Raw genomic sequence first — 18402 nt, forward strand, 5'->3', positions numbered from 1 at the left:
CCATTGCTTATCAGAAAGAAGCATTGTCATTCAACAAAACAGGTACTTAACATTGTAAGTAAATCTCAGAATGTCTTAGCATGCCAGGAAAGTGTGACAAATCCAGCAATAGCCAATTACAGAAGTACCTTGCCGTGGTCGGAAGGACACTGGTTGATTTGTATTGTATCCTGAAGGCTTAAGGGTGCATTAAGTAATTAACAACAACACTGGAATCTGGGGCTGTGGTGGCCTGTAATGGAAGCAACCACCATGGGAACATTTTCACAGTGGGAGGAAGAAGCTTGCTAAATGGACCAGAGATTAACAGTAGACAGTAGAGAATCTAAGCTGTTGAAAGCAAGAAGATTAACTGCTGTGCAAATGTTGAGTGATTGATATTGTTAAATCTAGGGCTGTTTCGCAATGTTCATGGTCAATTAATCTGCAGTCCTGCAGAAAGATCTGTTCAAATCTACTGATAATTTAAAAATTAAAACATGTTTATGAATACTGTTGTGATGCCAAAAATCAGACTGTTTTCCAGAAATTACAAATTTATTTTTAACACTTTCTTAATCAACCAATACCCTTATTGATTATTCAACAAATCAACTACAAGATGGAAAATATATTAAATACTTCTTTGTGTCCAAAATAAGCAAATCATTTCTGTTATAACAAGCTGTGTGTTACCTTCTATAGCAAAGGGTTTCCCGACTGTTAGTGTTTTACAGTCTGCATCTATGGAGACCTCATAGTCCAGCAGAGCTTTGTCCATGATGAATGCATCCAGTCTCTGAGGGTCAGCCCTGTAAACACACACCAAGTAGATATAATGAAAGTTCAATGCAAGTAGCAGATGGAGCAAAAAGGGGTCATCATTTTTGTGTGTGTTATCTGAAGTGCAGTGATGGGTTAATGAGCACTCAGCACTGACAGGACAGGAGCAGCACAAATATATTTTATCCACCAAAAAAGTCACACCCAAAAAAAATTCAGGTTATTCAGTGCACACTTTATTTAGATCACATTTTTACCTTGCTCTCAGAAAGCCCCTTCCAATGGGAAACTGAACTAAAACCTCGCTGAACATGGGAGCTGCTGGTCTACTGCTGCCTTGGTCATTTAGTTTGTGTTATTGTGTGACTTTCAGAACTGAATTACTGTGGAATCTATGGTAATAAATTACTCCTGTCTGCTTCTCCAAACTCAAAGCATGAGATTGATGAGACACAAGTTTAGTATATGCAGCAACGTCATCATGCAGACACTACATTGATTTCATTACACAAGGAACATTACTGGAAAGCTACAGAATAATATGAAAACCTCAAAAATTAGAATAAATAAATAAATGAGCCACCCTTCAAGAGTTTGTTGAGCTTGTTTGAAACCAGTGGTTCCAAATATTTTTGGCTTCTGACCAACCTCTCAATAGACTACTGTTGTATTTTGACTGGTAAGTAAGGCAAATCTATTTTATTGTGCATGTTATTGTACTTTGGTGTTCAGATCCACCAAAGTCACACAGTAACACAAACAAGCCACTGATCAAAGTAGTGGTAGACCGGCAGTTCCCATGTTCAGTAAAGCAAACTTACATTTTTTGACAATGGAGTCTGGTGGACTTCAAGAGAGTGACTGTTGGAAAGGGCTGTTTGTTGAATATTCTAAATAAAGATTACACTTAAACTAATTTTTTAGGTGGCTAAAATATGTTTTGTCACTGATCCATCCACAGCAATACATCGCTTAGCGGTCTTGGTACTTCTGCTTGCCTCTGCAAATTCTGGGGTGCACTGACCGCCTGTATGTAATGCACCGCTAGTGGATAAGTACCTCAAACAACCCCACTTCAAAAAATTCCAACTATCCCTTTAAGTTTTACGACAATTTGATCAGTGGCATTTGGGATGTTTTTGATGGATGACTGGAGAGCAGAACAGATGGACTGGGACTGATCCATAGTCACTCTCCCAAATTCATTGTGTTGACAGATGTAACCATAGCACTACGAAAAATCTCACATCTCCTGGGAATTTTTTCGAGATTGACATTTTAAAGCAACCCTCTGGAAAATTAACCTTTAAAACCTCCCGAGACGCAAACTTAAATGAACCTTACTTTGTCATCTCACTTCTGCTCTGCTACTCTGAGGCTTATTTTCTTCTCTGTCTGTTTGTGTCCTCATGTCACATCTCTGACCTTACAGAGGGAGTGTGAAATATAAGAAAAGTGTCTTGGATGTAAACTTGAGGTGCTTTCACCGACATATGAAATAGGGAGTTTAGAGGTCCTCCACCAGAATATTTTGAACATCAAATACTTAATTTTCCGGTGTTGGAGTGATTTATTTTATTTTTTTTATTCACCAATTTGTGCCTTTTTTGCATCCATTTTCAGTTTCAATGTCTTCAATGATGATGTGATGATGTGTAAGTATTCTGGTAATCACTTGAAAATGCTGTACCTGTCCTGCCTTCACGAATAAAAACAGTTGCTTTGTGCTTGTTGGTGTTTTTTAGCGCCTTTGAGGTGGCAGTTTACCACATTCAATTAAAACTGGATGTAAAATCAAGAAATTTCTCTCAACCCTTCACCTTGTCTGAACTGAAAATGTTCTCAGGTCGGTTTTGTTAGTGTTTTTTCTTTTAACATAATTTCACTGGCCATATACCAGTAAAATTGCCGCCTGTCTGCCAGTTTCTGCCAATTTACTCACATTCCTCACTCCAATTCTGTTACACAGAGGTGAGATATTAATTCACAACACTCTCAGTAAGGCTTTTACAAATCAACTCAAAATTTCTTTACTGACAGGTACAGCCTACTGGGATACAAAGGCTGCCAAGCCTTTTTCAAGATATTCTCTTTATTTTTTCACTTGTTATCAAGGACAGCGTTTGAAATCCTCTGCTGTCTTCTACCCACAAGCTGGCTGTTCATTATTACAGGTTGAATTAGGTTACAGCTTACGTCCTTGGTCTTTTCCACCATAGTACGGTATTGATGTTATCTATTTTATTATCATAGCACCACGCTGACATCAATTACCAAACCAGTATGATTAAAACATGATGCCTTTCTGCATCATCTCATCATGTATTTGCATCAATGGGAAACTACACTAGTGACAGCCAGGGCACTTCTCTGTGGCATGGCTTTACTTAATACAAAGTGAAGTGCGCCACAGCAGCTCCCTTAATTTTGAGTCTCTGAGGTAGATCAGTGAAAAGTCTTCACATCATGTAGTAAGACCTTGTGGCACCCAGGTTAAAAATACGCTCTAATAAAATGTTCTGTTTCAGCTTGTGTTATGCAAGACTGTATTACGCCGTATAAAAGCAGCATTTCAAACATGTCTGCCACACTAATAAGCGAGCCAAAATAGCCCAAGACAGTTGTGTGATGGCTGATAATACTCCCGTCAGTGCACTTTCCAAAAAAGCTCTAAGACAGGCTGCAGTTAGGAGTTGCTTGTTTCAGTTGCTGTGGTGAGACATGTTCATTAAGCTGAAACAGTGTGGCTGCACAGTGTGAAAGGATGAGAACCAAGCCTGCAAACAGACCTCTAAATTTTAGTACATTTCCACAAGCAGTGGTGTTATAGTCATCAGAGTATGTGAGATTTTGTTTCTAATTGTCACAGAGTATAGGGAGAGTTGCAGCGGGGGAAGGACCCATACACTTTCTGGATGAAGTAGAAAGTCCAACGACAAGGGACTAAGAGCTAATTAGGGAGAGTGGATAAAGGTGGAAAAGTCGGAGGGGGGAGGTTACTGCAGGGCTGATGAGGAAAGTGGGAACAGGTGTGTAGATGAATGGGGCAGTCAAAGAGTGGGGGAAGGATGGAGAGTTTAGTGGTTGGATGGGAAATGGCAATTAAGGGGCCTTGGGAAAAAGGAATAGTGCTGAAGAGGAAGGACAGCAAGACAAACTGTGACTAAATAATAATGAAATAAAATAAAATAAAATTAAATTAAATCAAATATACCTGGGGCACATTCAATCTGAAAGCAGTTTGCACTGTTTTGCTACAGTTTCTGGATTGAATGAGATCTTCCTTTTTGACAATGTGAAACAGTTTGCATTGGGCTTTGAGGTGTGTTTTCTCATGTCAACTGATGTGTCCGAGGTGTAACCCAATCAGCAGCGACATGTATATAAACAAATTCCTCATAGATCTTCACTTTTTATATATATATATATATATATATATATATATATATATATATATATATATATATATATATATTTTTATTTCACCTTACTGTAAATGTATCCCCATGCCTAATAAGCATGAATTAAATTTAACTCCTGTTAAATCTGCTGTATTAAAAAGCAGCGTTCAATGCAAAAGGGTGTTTCAACACACCACTGTTTCCATTTAAATAAATGTCTTTTTGGGGGCTGAAGGCAGCTCTGCTCTATGTGTAACGATAACCATACCAGTCCCAACATCCACTTTTGCTTTGACCAATTTATGAGTCTCCACATGGGGCTACTCCCATCAATGTGCGTGCAGCAGATGCATTGAACTATAATGAGAAACTTCAATGGGTGTGGTCACAAATAAGCAACTGCAAGCTAGTGACTATTGCTAGCCAAACTCGATATTCGTGCTGAATGTGGGCATTGAATTTCTGGTTAGTTTGCCAGCTTGCTAATAAATGCATTAAAATATAATGTTATTCGTAAACTGACCATTTTCTTATGTTCCTTGCCTGCCTCCTGACTCTCTTCCAGCCATGAAAAATCTCTCATATGAGGCAGTTTGTATTTTTCATGGCCAGTTTTGGCTGGTTAACACAGCAACAATAAATGTCGCCTCCATACATACTTCTGTGCGATTAAACAGGGTTGTGACTTTGCGGGTCAAAGTTCACCAAAGTTGAACTCCATGCGATCTAATGTGAATTTGCTTTGCCAGCAGAAGGGAATGTTTCATCTGTAATCTGAATGGAAGTGAACAGGAGGCGACTATTTCACCAGTGCTTTTTTGCTGGTGTGTGACGGTATCCTTACACTGATAACTAATAGCTGGTTACCTCAGGAGTAAACCCTGAGTGCCCAGTATTCATATTCGCATCGCAGCACACTTGTATGCTGTCTTGTTCCCCAGTTGTAATTTTCTAAAGATGACATTTTCCCTTGAACCCTTTAATCAGCATTTTATAAGCTCAGTTATAAAAAAAAAAAAAAAAATCTTGTTTCATCCATTGAAATTGTGTCCTACCCAGCCCGGGCCGTGCATTCAGCTGCCTTTTCTCACTATATTCTGCTTTGCTCCGCGGGGATGCCAGTTGAATGTCGAAGCAGCTTAGGATGACAGCAATGGCAGGGTAAGGAGGAGAGTGAGATCTGAATGCAAACAGGCGGGCTTGTGGTGGGGAGTGACAGGAATTTTTTTCTTCTTCAAATTTTTGACTGTCCTTGGATACGCAACTCACATCCCTTTATTTCCAAAGATGATGCAGTTTGTTTTTTCTGTGAGTTGATTTTCAGGTAATGATGACAGCAAGAAATAACTGGTTGGATAGTTACTCAGATGACAGATGACATATGGGATCAGTGACAACAACCATGGATGTACGCTGAGTGTATAATGATGTATGTGCACTGTACAGTATGTACATTGTCTTACTTGAGTTGATGTATGCCATCTGGAGTCGCTGGGACATTATATCTTCTCATGTACTCATGCATCTCAGGGAAACTCTTTTTGACGTAGTCCTCGGCGCTGCTTTCTCTCACTGTGGCAAATCGGAATCCCTGAGAGGGATGGTGCAACTGCAGGAAAGAAGAAAGCCAGATGTTACCCTTAGAACGCTTTCAAAAAGCATGAATATTGATTAGTATTGATTTTTTTTTTTTTTTTGCGTTTAGTCTGCTTTTTCTCTTTCCTTTGCCTAGAATTTTTAATTATCAGATGCTAAGGGAGCACTTTTGTGAAACTTTACACTGATTCTTTTCTGACTCCTAATATGCCTGCACTGTCATGATTCAGAGAGTTGGTGAGTTGACAAAAAAGCATATTACCTCACCCCAACTGTCCCCACAAAGGTTGGTTCAATTAAAAAACCTATTTGCTGATTTAAAGATTAACAGATTGCACTCTTCACAAGAAGGGCTCCTCTAAAATCTACAAAAGATACCTACTGCTTTGGTCTGCAGTTTTTTCAAGCGTACATCAGGGACATTTTTAAAAAGAAAGTCGACAATTGCTTGAATTTGAGAGAACATATTTGGTCATTCTGCTAAAAACTGAACCAACATGCCAATATTGTAATTTAATTTGTAAAGCAAAAATATTATTATATTAAAGCCCCCCAGGGATCCCCATTTGACAAGATTTCACATCAGGGACCTCCATCTAAAAAGATTTTGGTCATTAGATATGATTAAGACCAGAATTCTGCAGTTGTGAACTCCAGTTAAGGAGATAATCGGGAATGAAGGGAAACCTATAAACAGGATAGTCACTCTTACTCACATTGGGCTTTCTTGGGACCCCTGGGGATCCCGAACCCCTGGTTAAGAACTGATGCTCAAGCACATGAAATATTCATGACTAAATAAGAAGTTCATAATATGTATCTGCAGCTTTGACACTTAAATAATCTGCTCTATCAGGACTTTGTGTTTGGTTTGATCTGATTCGACTCACAGTGACCCGACAACCCTGCAAATGTCATGAGATTCTGATTTAAATGTTGTTGAATCCTGATCAGCTCAGAAAACTACATGACATCATCTTTTTTCTAACTGAATCCTGACCTCTTTTTACCAGTGAGAAAAGCACAGAGAAGCCCCAACACGTTCAAACATCAACTTATGATGCAGTGTTGCACTTGTTCTGACTTGTGTACCTTTGGGTCGTGTATCCCTGACAGTTGTTCGTAGGTCTTCTCCCCGACCATGACAGCAGCAAGGTTAGCGGTGTAGGTGGACAGACAGAACAGACAGAAGATGGCCCAGAGGTTCATCAGCAGGCGGCCTGTCCAGCACTTTGGCGGCTTGATGGCTACCGTCCTCCCGAAGAGAATAGCGTAGCACACGTTGAGCGCAGAGGAGAAGGAGAACACGCGGTCACGGTTGCGTCCACGTGGCGTCATACCAAATGGACTGTGCCACTCGTACAGGGTGAGGAAGATGGCAGTGACATGCAGGGAGACGAAGATGCCGAGCCACATTGACCAGTGGAGTGGCCACATGAAGGCACCGATGGGTGCAGCTGTGTCGCGAGTACGAACCTGGGCAAAGGAGGGGACATGGGAGAGGAAAACTGGTATTATAAAACAAAGGAATTGGTGTCAAAGATTGCTGTTCTTTTTTTTTTTACAGGCTGAAAATAAACTTGCATTGTGTCATCTTTTTCTTTTTTTCTGTTACATACAGTATTGTCTCTTTGTTTTATTAAATGGCACAGCTGTTTTAGCATTGGATTAAGTCTGATTTATTCATCCTAGAAAAAAGTGAAACTGTCCAGTCATGTTGTGTACCTGGGAAATTTAGTTATGTGCGGAGACCATCATATTTTGTTGCACAATTTGACTGATTAGTCACAGCAAGCCTTTTTAACACATCTCCTGGAGTTTTGTGTGTTACGGCTTGAGCAACACAGGGCTGGAATCGGTGGACAAGGGTAAGTTTTCCATGCTCTGGTCAATTTTGAGATTTTGCACTATTTTGCTTTCATAACATGGCTTCTTTCAGACTAGTGGAAAGAAAACAAGTAAATTATACATATACATTTATTTTAAGTGACTTCTGTATTTACTTATTATGCTTATAGAGGCGAGAAAACTTGTTTTGTGCAAACAAAGCTTAAAACCTTTGTACAGATTTCTGTTCTGGAAATTTACGCAACAAGTGCATAATTAAATAATGCCTTCTTTACATATATAATTATAAAATTTCAGTGTAATTTTTATCATCTATCCAGTGTTACCATATTTGATAATGCCTCATTTGTATATTTACACATAACATTTCAGAAAATACATTAAATAACTGTCTTAATATGAGTAATCAACTTGAGCTTCATGTTGATATCTATTACTCTAAATGTTTACCCTGTTCACCTGTAGTGTGAATAGAGTATTTTTGCTGTAGGCACATAGGATTAGGGTACTTTATCAAAATGAGTAGTTTTATCTACTCTGAGCCAAAAATCTCCACTTAGTAGCACTTACATACAGTAAACTTTCCAGTTTTATTCCTGTCTATGTTCTGAAGGTTTCCACAGGGGGGGGGGGGTTTGTTGATATATAATATTCATAGCATGATTCCTATCACATTTTATACCTAAAACATGGCAAAATTTGATTATTATTTTTTTTAATGGCTGTTGACATAGGAGATGGTCCAAAATTTTTAACCTGGCTCTATCTATTAATCAGATTTTTGTTTTGGAAATGTATGCATATCAGCACATATTTTCTAAGATAATTCATAATTTGCACAATTAAACTTTAAGTTTCAGAAAACTTAAATACAAATACAAAATAAACATCTTAATGTTAATTACCAACGGTGGAAGTTCCATGGTTGTATCAATATGTTAAAAATGTCACCCTAGACACCTGGAGTGTCCCCTTAAAGGGAAGAGAAGGGAGATTTATTACCACCAACACTATGCCTGTCTGCAGGTGGGACTAGGTATATTAATTGTAGTAACAGGGTCACTCTGTACACTCACCCGGGTAGCCTCTTATAGGGAATTGCTTAAGAATCCAATAGCATTGGGCTTGCAGAAATAAAACTCTGCCATATGATACTGACCACCAGCATACAAAGAGGAAAGAGTTGAGGTGAGGTCATGGACAGAGAGCGGTTAAGGATCAGCCAGAGTTACAGAAGTGAGATTTATAAGAAGTGTAGAAAAAAATCTGTTTTAAATGAGGAAAAAGAAGTGTAAGAGGGGAAGCGAGAGAGTAGTACTGACCAGAATTCCCAGGCTGGTGGAGAAGAAGGGTGAGGTGAAGTCAATGACTTGGCTTCTGGCCGAATTAATGCTAAAAGATGTGACTGCCAGGTGGGCAGCACCGCTGAGCAGATCCCCCACCAATCCTGTCCAGCGACCATTCTTGAACCCGCCATATTTCCCATCACCCACAATATAGAGGTCAAACGTAAAGCCCATATCCTCCGCCAGCTTCTCCAGCAGGTCTATGCAGTATCCATAACAACACTTCTTCAGCTCTGTGGGAACAGATCCGTTACGTCCCGAAAGGTTCTGGAAGAATTCTTTCAAAACCGAAGTTTCATTGGTGAGTGGGTCGAGGCACAACTGGCCTGCGGGACACAACCCGTCCCCGTCCACCTCTCGGGTAAATACAAACGGGTGCTCCACCAGCGTCACCACCCGCATGTGCAGCCGCGTGGATCGGCGCCAGTCGCCTCCGCCCCCAGATCCCTGATGGCTTGGCCAGGCCCTCTGGTCCATCAGAACTTTCCCCCTGCGCCAGCGACCCATGCGGGTCCAGGTTGGCTGGCCTAGAGGGTCCAGCTGGAGGGACCAGATGTAGTGATGGGCCTCTGAGATGACATTCTGGCTGCGAGCATCTCTGGATATAAAACCGCTCTGGCCCTCAAATGATGTGTTGGATAGAAATCTGAGGGGAATGAGAGGAGAGAGAAAAAAGAAATGACAAGGGGGAAAGGGGAGATATTGGGAGGAGAAGAGAAGGATCAGAGGGAAAGAGGATAGCAGACGATTTGAAAGAGGAAAATGATTTTTAGTCCTTTGATAATTTGACCTATTGAGACACACAGTATGTCTTGGGTGTTTTCTTCCTTGCAGGAGTTTCCCTGGAAATAAATGAAAGATGCTGCAAACAATATTTCAACAGATCTACAACAACAACAATCTAAAATCATACCACATAATCATGAGCCATGGTAATCATAATTGGTATTAAACAAACAACCTAATCAGTAAAGCTGCAATCACTTGACCGATGTGCTGAAGGGAGTGAAAAATGTAGTAGTAAAATAGGGAAACTCCAAACTCCAAGAAGATAGACTTGCTTGGTGGATGGGTCAAACAAACACAGGACGTTATCCCAAAGGGAGAGTGTTTGTGTCCTGCGTAAAACGAAATGAATCTTAAGTTATTTTAAAGTGTTTTGTCAGTTTGTTTCTAAACCTAACCTATAAGTGTAGTTACCTAAACTTAACCTGCGTAACTTTACTTGCCTGCTTGTTAAGTACATAACTTAACTTAACTGTGTAACATGACAATGGCATTTGTGGGATGCTAATTTGCAAGATATCATAAAAATCATATATGCATTTTCGTAAGATTCATGTTACCCTTAGCACATCAGACATGCTATCACACAAATGTCTGTGAGGCCCCAGTCTTCAAGTCTGGAGGATGGCAAATTGGATTCAATGTTTAAGTACCGTGAAAATAGCACTTGTATGCCTGTTTATCTTATAATGATTATTAGCCAAGCATAATTTTCATACTACCTGCAAAATATATGTATTGTGGTTGACAGAAAAAAGACTACAAATTCAGCATTGTATGTATTATGGTCTTTGCTCATTTCTGAAAAGGATAAAATACATCCAAAAACTGAATAAATTTACAATAAAATCTGGAGTGTGTGCAGTTACTACAGCAAATTTTTAAAGTTTTAAATGACTTTCTTGTACTATAAAGAAGTTGTAGCCCCTCAAACTAAAGTGAGTTTGAGCACTCTTCCATCCCTCCAAACCACTATTCTCTATGGAATGAAAATATGTATGATCAGTGCCAAAAATAATTGCATACTGATTTAACAAACCACAGATTTTGATACATTCTACATGTATAATGTAGAGTAACATTTCACAATTTTGTTGATAGCTGATACAAAAATGTTCAGTCCCTGAGATTATTTGAACGATAGTTGCAAAAAAAAAAAATCCAAAACAATAAAAAAAAAAAAATAAAAATACTTGCTTAAAATAAGGGAACATGTTCCCATGAGAATATGATACTAAATCAGGGAGAAATTAACAACATTAGCAAAAAAGATTAGTGTAGCAGTGTAAGCTACAAAATGTAAACACTGGCAGAAGTGTGTGTGAAGCAGAAGGCGTTATTAAGAAATCTTTTACAAGCTGACATAATTTTGTAACCAAAGTGGAAGAATGATAGAAGAGTATTCAGAACATTCTGAGGCCTAAGGTTTTTGCTCACGGGTTACTTTATCTTATGTTGACCTCTGTATTTGAAACTTTGGCCACATTTAATATGACAATTAGACATTGTGCCACTCTACAGAAAATAAGGAAAAAGATAATAGATTGCCCTTCAAAGAAGACATACTTCTTAAAAGTTACTGCTTTTGTGACTGTGGTCATGACTTAAAAAGAAAAACTAACATCTGTTGGAAGTAAATAAGGGTGAGGAACAGCAGTCTGTCTTGTCAAAGTCACACGCTTTGCTGACTCATCGATCCTCTGCAGCCTATATAAAATATGTCAAAGTGGACATTTAAACACACAACCAATACTGCAGTTTTTCATGAGGACAATCTCACCCAAGAGGAAAACACAACTACCCAACAGGGATACGATTACTCAATTCAAAGTGTGGGTGACAACTTCTACAATTGACTGACCTTCCTACTCAAAGACCTTTTTGAATAAAACTACTTGGCTCATCTTTATGCATGGAGTAGGAAAAACAAGTAAACTGCAAGATATACAACTGCTAAAGAAGTTTTCTGCTGGCTTGCTGTTTTATTTTGTACAATTGCCAGAAGAAAAACACCTTTTCCAGACACTTTAGGATTTCTGCAGCTGGGTCTTATAGGCTTAAACCCTCGGTTACATTTTACCCTTGGTTAGTTTATACAAAAATCCCAATTTAATGGTGTACACCAGCACCGGAGAGGTGTATTATTTAGGTGGCCTCAGTAGCTGTCTGGAGTGTGTTTGTGTGTGTATATGTGTGTGTGTGACAGGATAAGACAGCCCACGGTCCAGTGATCACGGCATCTCTCTCACTGAGCCATGCTACTGGCTGTCTGAGAGTGTCAGATACCGGAGCAGGCGCACACACTCACACCCACACACACAAACACACAGAGAAAAAAAACACACGCTCGTCCACTGGAATGGATATGTTTGGATGTAGGAAACAATGCAGGCATACGTCCTGCGCACACCTCTTCAATATGCCTTCAGGGGGTAATGACGTAAATGATGTGACCTTTTCCAAAATGCCTCTTTCATGTCACCTTGCTCACTGTTAAAAAAATCCCGTTTTCACCACCTTGTCTGCTTTCCTACATCTTTAACTGGTGTTAAGTCAGCCTGACAGCTCAACTAGTCTGTCTGAAGGTCAGTGTCTTCACTGCAGCTTGTAGCTGTTAAGCTACCTGGGGAATGTGTCTTTTCCTTGTGGTGCACAGTGGAAGTGACATGCTCTTCAACACTCCAGACAGTGCAGAGGGTGTCGTGAAATGTCACTTTCCAGAAAAAGGGCACATAGTCAAGATTTCAATAACATTTTAGTGTAAATCATTGCTGGAATGTGAAGTTTCAGACTAATACCAGTAGGTATGTCAGCAGAGTGGAGTCCTATAAGGTGAGCTGAGTTTCCTGATTTTGCCTGCAGCAGAAAGCCGCTTCTTAGGAAGTCAGACGCTCTTCTTCACTCAAAGGTAGCTTTTACATTGCTGTATCCCACAAGTGTAACAAATATGACATGCAGCAACAAACATGGATAAAAATGTTAAACAGATAAGTGCACATGTGGGTTTTTCCACATGTAACACTAAAAGGGATTTAATGGACCATTTTCTGTCATGCATAAATGGGAAGCAGGCAGGGAGCAGTAAGTAGTTGAGCGGAGTGACCGACTGTGCAGCAGGAATTGCTGCCACTCCACTCACATAATCTGAACTCAAGGCTTCTCATTACAACTGAGCTTGATCCTGATTGGCTCCACTCATTAATGAGCTATTTAACTTCTCTAATCAGAGCAGTTGCTGTGGTTGAACTGACTCACCCAAAGACTGCTCGGCCTCTGACAGCTGAGGATATGGTCACACATGAGCCAATGCAGGCGAGTGACCATCACCTGTCGAGGTAATATCAGTATGTGCATGTGGGCAGTGCCAGTGTGAAGGACACGGAAAGCTAGCTTGCTCATAAATACCAAAAAATATGATGTTATTGGTACACCCCATTTTCTTATGTTTCATGTCGGCCTCCCAACTCACTGCCAGCCAGGCAGCATCTCTTCTGTGGGGCAGTTTGTATTTTAAATGGCAAACATCAGACGATATCAAAGTCACCAAAGTTAAACTCTTTGCAATGCAGAGACATGGATTTGTTTTACCACTGGAGGGGAATGTTTTATCTGCCCCCTTTCTCACATTGAATGGAAGTGAAGGGAAGGCTGATATTTGCCAATATTAATTTCGCTCATGTGTGACCGTGCCCTCAGGATGTTTATGAACTCAGGTATGGTCTAGAAACCAGAGCATGCATATACACTGGAAAAAGGCAGCAGTTGTAATGGAGATTATATTTCCTGTTTTTTAATATTTATTTACAGTGATTAAGTAGACTTACAAAAATCTCTATACATGTAGCAAAGATTATTGACTGCATAACATTGAGTCATGAAGTTATTATGAAAAATAGTGTGGTTTGAATGTGCAGTTAAACCGTAAAATTAATCAGTTCAGTTTCATGGTAGTTTTGTGTTTTAGTTATCATGTGTGCAAAAGCAAAACTGCAAGCATGTAAACACCTTCAAAACCATTTTAGGTTTGGAGCTCATGTAGTCTGTGCAGATTCATAATTTTCAAGTTCCCTGATTGAGTACTTAATCACATAAGTGTAACGTTTACAAAACTTTGCTTAGCTTGCAATGAATGAGTTGAGTAGCTTGGAAGACAAAAAAGCTTTTGTTCAGCTGATGACTCATGCAAGGACGAGTGCATGTCAGATACAGGAGGTCTTTTTGGGGTTGCTGACTGTCTTACATCTAGATATTGACTTACATCTGGAGCTGCTCCTGCAATGTAAATATCTAAACTATGCTTTAACTTTTCATACAATGCCACATGACTCATTTCCACTCCCTGAATGGAAAAGGTTGGCATCTGAGGCAGAGGGCTCTATGACTGACGTCTGGGTGAATCACATCTTTTACACAGCGGCTTTAACTCAATGTCATGTCCGCCTCGTGTTCTTTTCCCATGAATCATCATCAGATTTTAAGCATATTGTAGCCACAAAGTTGTGATTATACATCACATCACTGGTCACAGTAGAGAAGGGAGTGAGCAAAAATATGAATGAAAAGGGATGGGAATATACTTAAATTTGCATATCTTATATCACTTGCAATATGTAAATCAACAACATAAAACATGTTCTTTTTCAGTTAAGTGTCAAAACATCTTGTTCTTAACACCAAGAGATTCAAAAATAAAACGCTGCTGCCTTTTTAGCGGCATAAAAGTGTCTGCCAAGAGCAACCCTCCTTGTTAAACCAATCCCTCCCTGAAGCAAACAGAAAGGGTTTTATTTACATTGGTTCAAGACATGCAACCCTCAAAGGGGACATTTCTTATATAGCATTTTCTATCTTTATCGCTCAGCTGGCTGGCACATCAGGGTACTAAACTTATTCTTATATCAGGGCTTTGGTGGGCATGCATCACTTTAAAATGATTTTTTTTTTTTTATCACGACGGATTGTCTCCGGTGGGAAAAAATGAATAAGATAAGCTTCTGCTATTCATCCTGGCTATATCTTATCTGTTAATACAGGACTTTTGCCCCCTGTAGTTTATCTATATCTGCATCTCCAGGGGTTATTTACAGTATTTATGGGAAAATGTCTTTCTTTTTTTTTTCAGCTCTGTCTTTTTCTTCCTTTCGCTGCTCCCTACTTTCCTCTTCCCCTGTGTTATCTCATCTTTCGCCACCTTTCCAATGAGTCTCCTCCCTCAGCTTCTCAGGCCGGTGGGCAAACCTTATCTGTCCCTCTCATGGGCTTATACACACTATAAATATAGCTACTTTGGAAAAGCATACACTGAACTGTTCTTTACACTTTAAATACAAGGAGCATAAGTATAGCATACTCACATCATGTGTAGGTGCAGATATGCACACTGATCTTCATCTGTTCTGAATGTTTAATAATAGTTACCACATTCAAATATGTATATATGCACTGAATAAACGCAACACTTTTGTTTTTGCTCCCATTTTCAGAGGTTTAACAGGTTAAAATCTGGAGTGGCATCACTTTTCTTGTGCTGCTTTCAGACGCCTTTCATTAGTATATCTATCTTTGAATTTCAAGCAAATTGGTGCGATTTTTATTTTCAAAAACATGGGGAAAAAGGAAATGAGCAACTCTTTAAGAAATATTCCACAAATTGCAAGAAATTGGCAAATTTAGAAAATTATTTTTTAGAAGCTCGGGAAAAATGACAAGTGCAAACAGAAAAAAGCTCTTCATGTTATAATTCAATCTTTGCCATAGTTACATGTTTAAAATTATGTTACAGAATTATCACATTTTTAGCACTTTCCCCTGTTCATTTGCTTGTTGTTGTTTTTTAACTTTTTTTTGTTTTTTTTAAAACTTATTTTTAGGTATGCTTCTTGTACTTTTTTGGTTCATTCCCTACTTAGTTGCTCATTACCCTATTTCCATGTTTTTGAAAGAAATCAAGACAATTTGCTCAGGTTTCAAAGTGTTAAGTAAAAGATCCAGGCCAATTTTTCATGTACTAAATAGATGTACTTCTCCCAAATTCTGGTCACAAATTTGTTAAAACCCATGTTAGTGAGCAATTCTACTTTTCCAAGGTAATCAATCCTCCTGGCAGGTGTGGCATATAAAGAGGCTGATTAAACACCATCATTACTACACAGGTGTGCCTTGGGATGGTCACAATAAAAGGTGCAGTTTCATCACACGACACAATGTGACAGATGTCCCTAGTTTCGAAGGAGCGTGCCATTGGCAGACTGACTGCAGGAATGTCCACCAAAGCGGTTGCCCATGAACTAAATGTGTGTTTCACGACCATAAGCCGTCTCCAATGTCTATCTCTGACTTACTAAAATCAATGAATGAATATAATATACATTCAAAAGGACTGCATTTAATGTCTCCATCTGCTGGCAGGCCATCTCAGTAGGAGTATGCATATGATGTTATTTCCACTACAGAAAAGACTTGATGATCACTAAAATTAGGTGGGAAAGAAAAAAGTGGAAACATCGATGTTGGTACCGACTAGCGGCAGAAAGAGTTGTTATTTGGTGGCATATCGAATATTGGTAAAAATTCCAATATTATGCATCCCTACTAAACATTTTAGAGCGGCCTTTTACTGTGACCATCCCAAGGCGCACCTGTGTAGTAATTATCTGTTTAATCAGCATTTTGATATGCCGCACCTGTCATTTGGATGGATTATCCTGGAAAAGGAGAAGTGCTCACATACACGAAGTTTAACACATTTCTGATCAAAATCTTAGAGAAATATACCTGTTGAATGCATGGAAAAAGTCTTAGATCTTTAACTTAAACCTTTGAAAAAAAGGGAGCAAAAACAAAAGGGGCTAAAATGTTTGTTGAGTAAGAATGGTCTGCTGTTGTCTACCCTTGTTTGAAATCAAAACCCACTGGAAACTGCAAGCGAGAACAAACAGCTTGACAGATGTAGCAGCAGTAACTAAGTGGGGGGGGACTTAGCAAATGGTCAATTAGGCAACAGTGGTTAAAATACTATAATCCCAGCTCTTACAGGTTGTAATTATCCCACCATTACAACTAAAATGGAGAAAACAATAATGTTAAGATTTAAATATTTTAAAGCCTTTCAGAGCTGCCTATTACATAAAGCAGTATTTTGTGTGCAAGTTGGAATTTTGGCCAATTGGCGTTACTATTGGAAAGGACACTAATTAGTTTCATTCTCCGGAGATCATGAATATCTATGTTAGATTCCTGTTAGATTTGGCATTCCTCATGTAAAACAGATTTTGCCATTTCTTTTGAACATTTTTGGCCTGACGACTGCATATCAGAAGTTCATAATGTCTTGGAGTTGAGAGTAAAAAGTCTTTGCACATAAAAGGACACAGAGTTACTGTCTGTGTGCCATCAATGTGCTGCACTATACATTACACTCCAGTGTCCCCAATCTCATAAACATAATGGTAAGTGATGTGCCTTGAATGATTTTTCCCATAGGACCGGCTCAATGATGACCAAAAAGCGCAGCTCTTAGAGTGCTCAGTAAATGCTCAATAAATTAAAAAAGATCTGGGTGTGACTATTGGAGTGTATCCATGGTATAGTCTGATCGAAGCCTGAGAAGGCAAATGGAGAGAGAGATGGGAATGAAAGTATTAATAAATTAATTAATTAGCAGAGCAGAAAAAGCCAGAGATAACTGATTAACCCTATTTGAAATAAAGAATAATTAATCATCTAATATCTCATAATGGAATGCTAATCTTTCTACATTATTAGATTAGTTTCATTTAATTTTTCATTCATACCATACATTATTTATGGCAGTGTATGTAGTTTATAAATATTCTAATCGTGCAGAAGAAAATTGATCTTGGGACGTTTTACATTTCAATCAACAGCTGAATACGACTAAGGAAAGCCTCAGCCAGATATTCCTCCATTTTCGGCTGAGAAAGATGGCATAGCACTGCAACATGTGCCTGAAGGTTTAATTAAAATCCCCCTCCACTCACAAATGTGTTTTTCTTCTGTTTATGTCCCCTAAAATGTCTGACCTCGACTATACTGCCTCTCGTCTATGCAGAGTTTTTCTACTGAAGGGGGTGATGTCTGTGCACTTCAAATATGGCGAGCAAGCTAGATTAGATACGTCACAACGGGGAATGGACTTCAACACAACATCAGCAAGAAACCTGGAACCTCCTGCGCAGAGCTGACTTGCCAATGCAGGAGTTTGTGTTCGCGTTGAGAAAGTTATGAACTCAAACATTTGCACCTTTGCACTTTGTGGACTTTTGCACAGTTTTTCATCGTCTTTAAAGCCCTAAAATGCAAATAGAAGCATTTAAAGATCAAGATTCTTGTCTTATTGTCCTTTGTTCTCTGTGTGGGAGTCTCCATAACTGCACCATAGAGGAGGTATAACATCAAACATGGTAGAGTGTGCAGTTTTTGGATGTAAACCAGATCAGTGTGAACACACATTTGTTTTAGTGCCGTGTCAGAGAGCAAAAAGTGGAGGCAAAACCTGCCACAAGCAGAGGCGGTGGGCAGAGCTATAACTTTTCAATGAGAGCAAAAGAGTATATCCGCTTCCAGCCCCTTTTCAGAGTTGTTGTTTTTTTTTACTTTTTATATGGAACACAATGTTATATAAAACATTTAAGTGTCAGGAA

At 39.1% G+C, this 18402-nt stretch overlaps 1 protein-coding gene across 2 annotated transcripts in view; it reads right to left on the reverse strand.

The window, feature by feature from the left end:
- grin3a (glutamate receptor, ionotropic, N-methyl-D-aspartate 3A) overlaps positions 1 to 18402 on the reverse strand; it is a 69620-nt gene that overhangs the window by 19147 nt on the left and 32071 nt on the right. For both annotated transcript variants that reach the window (XM_088070895.1, XM_042509602.2), the window contains 4 exons: positions 8930 to 9599; positions 6852 to 7235; positions 5627 to 5772; positions 676 to 791 (listed from right to left, as the gene is read on the reverse strand). In XM_088070895.1, coding sequence (XP_087927021.1) covers positions 676 to 791; positions 5627 to 5772; positions 6852 to 7235; positions 8930 to 9599 — 1316 coding nt within the window. The remainder of the gene's footprint in view (positions 1 to 675; positions 792 to 5626; positions 5773 to 6851; positions 7236 to 8929; positions 9600 to 18402) is intronic.

This window comes from Plectropomus leopardus, chromosome 20 (genome assembly GCF_026936395.1).
Source record: "Plectropomus leopardus strain MGB_pleo_1.0 chromosome 20, ASM2693639v1, whole genome shotgun sequence".
NCBI lineage: Eukaryota > Metazoa > Chordata > Actinopteri > Perciformes > Serranidae > Plectropomus > Plectropomus leopardus.